The sequence below is a fragment of the Centruroides sculpturatus genome, unplaced genomic scaffold, assembly GCF_000671375.1.
Source record: "Centruroides sculpturatus isolate CEXI.00-Female unplaced genomic scaffold, Cexi_2.0 scaffold219, whole genome shotgun sequence".
NCBI lineage: Eukaryota > Metazoa > Arthropoda > Arachnida > Scorpiones > Buthidae > Centruroides > Centruroides sculpturatus.
In genome coordinates this window covers 41,681-49,056 of record NW_019384506.1, presented here as the reverse complement: position 1 = coordinate 49,056, position 7,376 = coordinate 41,681, and the positions used below count along the sequence as shown (strand labels likewise).

The window sequence follows — 7,376 nt, the reverse complement described above, 5'->3', positions numbered from 1 at the left end:
TTTCTCTCCGTTTCTTTAATTTTTTTGCTGATTTTTGTGATATTACAAATTTATTTAGTTCATTACATATTTCTATTATACTTATCATGAGTTTTGACAATTATTTTTTTTTTCTACCTTGTTTTAAACTCTTCCTGGCGCATTTCTGCGCCGGCGTTTTAATTTTATTTTTTTGACAACTAGACATATGCAGGATACGTTATTGCCTTCTACTGTTTTTATTTTACATGGTTATTTTTTATTCGTCTTCGATTTTTAAATAAATTCGTCGTTTTCCACTTTTTAAATAAACACACAAACACATCCTTATTGGGCCATGTTTAGATTACGATGTAAATCTAAATTACAGTGTAATTTTTGTATTGTACTTGGGAAAACGTTTCTAAGACTAAACAGTGTGTTTTGTCATATTATATAATTAAAAAAAATTACAATGTAATTAAATTTATTTGCCCTAAATAATGTAATTTTTTTATTATTTTGTTATAATTTATACTTTTATATATTTGTTATTCATCGCTTTTTGTATTTTTTTACATTTTTATTAAACTTCGTTAATCAATTTACAAAATANTAAAAGACAATTTTTTTGTAAAATTTCATTTTTTACAACTTTTGTTTCAAAAATTTTTTCATAAAACTAATATTTTTGCTATAATTTCAAAATTTCAAACTAATCATTTCAAAACTGCGGCAAAAATCCTGGCCCTAATCTTTTATAACTATAACGTTTTTCATCATTAAGTAATTTCATTATTTCTATTTATGTGTGTTTTGTACAGTGAGCAATGCCAAGAAAACGCAAAGGGGCTGATTTGAGCCGTAATACAAGTAGATCTAGAAGCATGAGAAATAGAAGATCCCAAAGAACCGAAGAACAAATCCAGCAACAAAATACTGATGCACGTATGAGCATGGCGCAATTGCGTCAAGAACAATCAGAAGATACACGAGCTGAACGCAATGAAGTAATAAGATTAGAACAACGACAATCACGCCGTTTCACAGTCAATAGACGCAGAACAAATGACCAACAACGCCAACAGGTACTGTACATCGAGCATTTACATCTGATTCATTCCTGCGTCTAGCATTCCAGTATGAGCCCGATATTGAATATTATGCTCATTCAAAAGTTGTAATTGGTGCTATGGACAAGGAATGTCCGCATTGTCATGCTCTCAAATTCAAAAATGAGCCAGCTGGGATGTGTTGCGCGTCAGGAAAAGTGCAACTATCTGAAATTGAAACACCACCTGAACCATTGAACGGTTTACTTATCGGCACGGATCCAGATTTTAACGTGTTCCTGAAGTCAATTCGAACATTCAATTCATGCTTTCAAATGACATCGTTCGGAGCAACAGAAATAGTTCGAAATACTAATGCAAATGGTCAACAATACAATTCTACATTCAAAATCAGAGGCCAAGTTTATCATAAAATGGGCTCATTGCTGCCAATGCCAAACGAACCACATAAATTTTTACAAATCTACTTCATGGGCGGCGAGGATTCCGGAAGCGCACTTGCCAATCGCGTGAATGCACGTTGTCACTATAATAACCTTGATTCATTTTTTGCCAGACGCATCGTCAGCGAGCTAGACGCTCTATTGAACGAGCACAATGAATTGCTGAAAATATTCAAATCACACATGCACAAATTACAAAGCGATAATCACGCTATTGTCATTAATCCTGATAAAACACCAGCTGGAGAGCATGTTCGTAGATTCAATGCACCTGTTGTTGATGACGTTGCTGGAATCATGGTTGGCGATCGTACAGGTGCACGAGAAATTGTGATTCGTAGAAGAAATAATAATCTTCAGTTCACTGCTGATACACATCGTTCATATGACGCTCTCCAATATCCGCTAACATTCTGGAAGGGACAAGACGGATATTGCATAAACATAAAACAACGATGGATTTGCCAGGCATGCCACCGCATAATTTACAATTGAAGGTTGAATCTCCGATTATCTTGCTTCGTAATTTGAACCCGCCACGGCTGTGCAACGGTACGCGATTAGTCATTCAAAAATTAATGAAAAACGTTATCGAAGCCAGCATTTTAAATGGCAAGTTCCGAGGTGAAAATATATTAATACCACGATTTCCTACTATACCTACAGATGTGCCAATTCAATTCAAACGTATTCAGTTTCCGATTAGATTGGCATTTGCAATGACTATCAACAAATCCCAAGGCCAAACAATGTCTATTTGTGGCTTAGATTTGAGCACACCATGTTTTTCACACGGACAATTATACGTGGTATGCTCTCGAGTGGGTAAACCATCCAGTTTGTTTGTGTTACCTAAAGATGGGCTAACAAAAAATATTGTTTACGCTATAGCATTAAGAAATTGATATTGTTTGTTAGTGTTACTGTCGTAATTGATTAATGATATATAATTTTAAGGAATAAATTATAATAACTTAAAAATAATAATGATTGGCATTTGTTATTTTTATATTCCCTCATCGTTCACAACGCTCCATGCCTATTTCACGCATATACCACATCCTTACACACTTACAATAAGTTAGTTATTTTTTGTCTACACTAGAAATTACCTAGAAATAATTTATATGGCAAAACAACGTTTGCCGGGTCAGCTAGTATATATATAGATATAGATATCGTACAATAAATAAACAAATAACATTATACTAGTCACTAGTTTATTCGATGTAGTACGAATTTGGCGTTAGCCTTGGCCCTCGGCATCGGAGTTTTGAAGCGAAGGGGGAGATACTACGTAACGGTTTTATTGAATGGGGCGACGATTCGTTAGAGGTTGAGAAACACTGTTATAGACGGAACATACTCGTAGGTGACTACCACACCGCGTGATAGAAATACCAGGGCTGAAACATTTGGAAAGGATAGATATTTACAAACTGTTCGGGATAAAGACGACATTAACATACATAATCCATTTATATGTAGGCCTATTATCATATAATTTAACGAAATGGCTCCCCGCGAACTTTGACCTATAGACCAGGAAGTTTTGCCAGGACCTCACTGACAACAAGAATGGTTTACGTTTAAAATTTGAGCTTTCTGGACCAAGCGGTTTCTCTCTACGATCGTACCCAAGGGCGATCTTATCTGATGTGTCGAGTCCCTTCTCTTACAGTATGAAACGGCTGTCTCTAATACGAGAAACGGTTGTCCTACCCTGTATCGAAAGGAACAGATTTGTATACAGTTACGTGTTTTAATTCAATGACATTTATTATCAAATATTCTTTGTCGCAGTAAAGATTAAAACAAATTATAAATTAAATAATTAGAAGAGGTTGTAAATAAATAAAACAAACATAAAATTGGTTACAAATTATAAAAACTTTACAGCTAAAAAACACTTCGAGTATCCTACAGGAGACAACATTAAAAATATTTTTAGAAAACGAAGTAATGTCTACACTGAAATATCGTTCCTTCTTCTTCACTTCTCATAGCCGAGTATGGAAAATCGTATATCGGAACGTATCCGTAGGCATGTTCCAAAAACAGTATGATATTGGAACGAATTTCCTCTCTCGGAACTTTAACAGTAAATATGTGAAAGCTACGGGCGGGTAATAATTTCACGTTTTTAAAACGCACAATTCCTTCTTTATCGCAGAGGCCCCTCTCGTATAGAAAATCGTGCGAATAAGTGGACTTCGTACCGAACAAAACCTTTATCCCTTTAGAATTAAAATGGGTTATTGGTAGTTCGATGGCATTCACCGTACATATTGTAGGCACCCACATATCGGCCATTAACTGGAAGTCCCCATTCGTCCATTTAATTGTTTCTTTTCTGACAAAGTTGGTGGCAGTAAACAAGCGATAAGATTCTCGCGATTGAACATTAGCAGAAATCGTTACCGGGAGGTGGGCTACATTTTTTCCAGTGAGAAATTCTCTTATCGATCGAACTTCTTCTTCCGTTAAAATCTCGGCTTTCTCACAGTTTTCCACGATGTGTTTTAAGAATTCCGGTTTTATAGCGAAAAATCTGATCAATGGCAGAAAAGGTTTTATAATATCTCTCCTCGTTATAATAGCATTTGTTTTCTTCAATTTAAGATATGTTTTTTCCATCCACGTTCGAAGTCCCATATACAAATCGAATTCCTTCAATTCGGAGTAAATGGGACAGGTCAGTAACTTATAAATAGTAGTGTCTTGGCACGATTTGAAATCGTCGGTACGGAATATATTTTTATCGGAGAAACTAAATTGAGAGTAACATTCGTATTGCAATTGTTTTTCGTCTCGCCCGCAGGCTAAATCGTGGATACGACAGACGTTTCCGGTAGAAATCGACCCTTTAAAATAATCCAGGCACATTTTTTCTAGTCTGCTAATAAAGTAACGTTTGGAGAATAAGTACATTTTGAATCCGTTATCCGCAGATGTAAACTTAACGATTTTCTTCTCCAGAAAGCTGAAACAAACGACAGTACATTTAATGGCTTCCCAAAAATAAATACTGTAGACACCCCCTATAACACTGTAGATAATTCCGTGTTGTACGAGTCACTTAGATTTTACAAATAGGTGGGGCGTTCACAGCCCGGCACACGTATTTGTAAAATCTAAGTGACTCGTACAACATGGAATTCATATAAAACGGAATAATCAACAGTGTTATAGGGAGGGTCTACTGTAACTTTCGCGGAATACATTTGTACAAACCTGGCAAATTGTTGTAGCATTTTCAGTGTCAGAGGTAACTTCACAATAAATTTTCTTTCGTTCGAACATACCGCTACGGAATATTTTAGTAATCCGCCCTTCTTTATCAAGGAGGTTCGCGACACCACCGTCGATTCTCCATTGTCGTTGAATATAGTCACTTCGTCTGAATTGAATACTTCCTGGCCTTGTAAACTCGGCAATATTGAACAAATAAACAGGAAGACAATGGAAATTTGATTCCTTCTCACTACATTTGCCGGTTTGCAAACGTTTAAGTCGAAGACGTTTGGGTTTACATGCAAATGACTCGATTTCCTCGTGATTATTGGCGAGTTGTTAAGAAAAATAGACTATTATTTACTTGAAATATTGTTTTCATTTATAAAGAACAAAGTGAATTAATAAGGTTAAGTCTACGTTCTCCCGTAATGAAGTTTTTTTACGACACTTCATACGAAGGGGAAGAAAATCATTCGTGCTCTAAATTATGCAAATTAGTTGTATTTTGATCTGACCAATGACGTTGCAATGTGTTCCTCGAAGATTTTTATAATACTGTTTGTGTGGATAAGCGAATTTTTATGGAGCAAAGAGAGAAAACGTTTTGATGAAAATCGAAGTTAAAAAAGATCCAGTGATTCCTCGATCTCTTGATTTAGAGGCGGCGTGTCTTCCTCGTATGGAACGTTGTAGTATTTGCGACTGAATACCTGGCATTAATGCTATGATGTATTAACGACATTCTCGAATCCTAATGTAAGATTTTATTTTGGCCAATTCAGAGAACATTCTTTTTCTACGTAGTCTTTGTTGTTTTGCTGGTTCCTAAATTAATATGGTCAACTCACCCGAAACGTCGCGCTGTCTATGTACATTCGGTGTTCCCGATTGGGTACACATTATTATAATTTATCTTTCTTCGGCTCGTTTTCTGGTTTTGTTCACTGGAGTATATTTAAATTTTCGGACATTAGAACCAATCTGTCGTTAGCCACATTAGCACGGTTTGGACGGAACACGCAATTGGCGCATTTGAGTCCAGTGTAGACAAAGATCAGACTCTTTGCAAGGTTTTAATAACATTATTCAATCATTCGAAGTTTAAAATGTGGGTCTATCTGTTACGGTATTTCATTTTAAGAAAAAATTTTACATTTTTAATCATTATAAAATGACAAAAAGCGTAATTTTGATAGTAAGAATGGGTTTTATAAAAATATCCTGTAATATCGTCATTAATTCGGACCCTACTCGATATATGACACACGACAATCCTTTATCTCCCCATCCCGTCGACCATAAACCACCAAAATTTAATAGCATTAATGTTTCTAATTCTACCCGCCACCCTACGTTGAAGTAGACGCCTGAAGAAAGGGAATTTATCTTTACACATGAAAAAGAAACGACTTTTCACAAGAGCTGAAAAAAAAATTACATACAAAAGTTTCAATTAATACGTATAAAATCATTTGGAGTAAATAAAAATACTTCAAACCAAAGACATTGTTTTACATATTATATATAAAAATACGGTAGACCTTTAATATTAATTGTAACCCAGAGGGCACGTTTTTCTTGAAATTTTTACTCTCCCTTCCCCGCTTGTCCCAGTTTGTCCAAGTCAACCTCCCCTCTCCTCTTCGGACGTCTAACAAAATTCCACCCCTATTAAGACCATTATCACTTTACCAATGATAGATAACGGAAGTAGAAACGAAACATACAAGAATTTTTTAAATAAATTTAATCAAATGCATAAACTGTATTAAATGTAATGAAAAAATTTTGCATTTTGACAATTTGTGTAAAAAGAAAATTGTGATGAGTTGTGTGTCACCATTACGTATTGTCGAGAAACTCAACCTTATTGTACCCTTGTTCTTTGGGAGTACAGTCCAGATCCGTGTTCGGGTTACCACCCTAACAATTATCTTGCGTTGGGGGTGTAGCGATATTGTCTCCCTCAACTGCAATTTTGTCGATCAATGTGCAACCATTTGCATGTAGTCGTAAATGGCAATAAGAAATGTAGACAAAGGACCGTAAAAGGAAGGGTGAAAAGGCGAGAAAAAACGGTCAGAGAGAGAGAGGAAGCAGTTAGTAGTGAAGTGGTGGAGTCCGAAACTGGGATTAGAGATTACGAAATTATACAAATATATCAGAAAATAAATAGTGTCGTGTACAATTTTATATTTGTTTATTTAAAAATTCAGAATATAATAAATAAATAAATAAATTAGATTTCTGCTATGATATAAAGACACTCATTTTTAATTAATCTATATATATATATATAAATGGACATGTACGTTCCTATATTTCACTTTTTCGCTAAAACTACACATCACACAGTGAATGGTGTTTGTATGTGGTGGTAGCCCCAAGTCTCCATTCGTGCATAGGGGTGGTTGCGTCTCGATAGCTATAAGGGTGCGGGAGATATGAGGCTAAAAGTAGTTGAAAGTGGCTTTTTATTTCGAATGTTTTGTTCGAATTTAATTCGAACAATGTTCGAATATGTTCGAATTTGTTCAATTTAAATTCGAACATAAAATTCGAATATTGATTCGATTATAGAACGATTGTAAACGTTCCAGAAACGTTGAAAATAGTTTGTTTGACTAAACGTAAAAATTCTCTAATTAGTCTGGAAACGGGGGAC

The 7,376-nt window shown here is 35.2% G+C and overlaps 3 protein-coding genes across 3 annotated transcripts in view; 2 read left to right on the top strand and 1 right to left on the bottom strand.

Moving 5' to 3' along the window:
* Window positions 1-1,150: 1,150 nt before the first annotated feature.
* Window positions 1,151-1,969, top strand: LOC111622231. The gene has a single exon (XM_023364583.1). It carries the CDS (start codon window positions 1,151-1,153, stop codon window positions 1,967-1,969), a length of 819 nt encoding a protein of 272 aa, XP_023220351.1.
* Window positions 1,970-3,252: 1,283 nt separating this feature from the next.
* Window positions 3,253-5,010, bottom strand: LOC111622203. Its single transcript, XM_023364557.1, has 2 exons — window positions 4,709-5,010; window positions 3,253-4,457 (listed from the first exon to the last, which is right to left on the bottom strand). The coding sequence occupies exons 1-2, from the start codon at window positions 4,726-4,728 to the stop codon at window positions 3,422-3,424; spliced, it is 1,056 nt and encodes a 351-aa protein (XP_023220325.1). The 5' UTR covers window positions 4,729-5,010; the 3' UTR covers window positions 3,253-3,421.
* A 308-nt stretch (window positions 5,011-5,318) lies between these two features.
* The window catches only part of LOC111622230 (integrin beta-PS-like), a 6,153-nt gene continuing 4,095 nt past the window's right edge, over window positions 5,319-7,376 (top strand). The window contains exon 1 of the mRNA XM_023364582.1: window positions 5,319-5,403. Coding sequence (XP_023220350.1) covers window positions 5,319-5,403 — 85 coding nt within the window. The remainder of the gene's footprint in view (window positions 5,404-7,376) is intronic.

Bases quoted from the DNA above. Each gene is read 5' to 3' on its own strand.
- LOC111622203 (XM_023364557.1), bottom strand. From the start codon at position 4,728: ATGCTACAACAATTTGCCAG. The intron at 4,458-4,708 runs GTTTGTACAAAT...CGTTTGTTTCAG, and splicing joins ATGCTACAACAATTTGCCAG to CTTTCTGGAGAAGAAAATCG.
- LOC111622231 (XM_023364583.1), top strand. From the start codon at position 1,151: ATGGACAAGGAATGTCCGCATTGTCATGCTCTCAAATTCAAAAATGAG.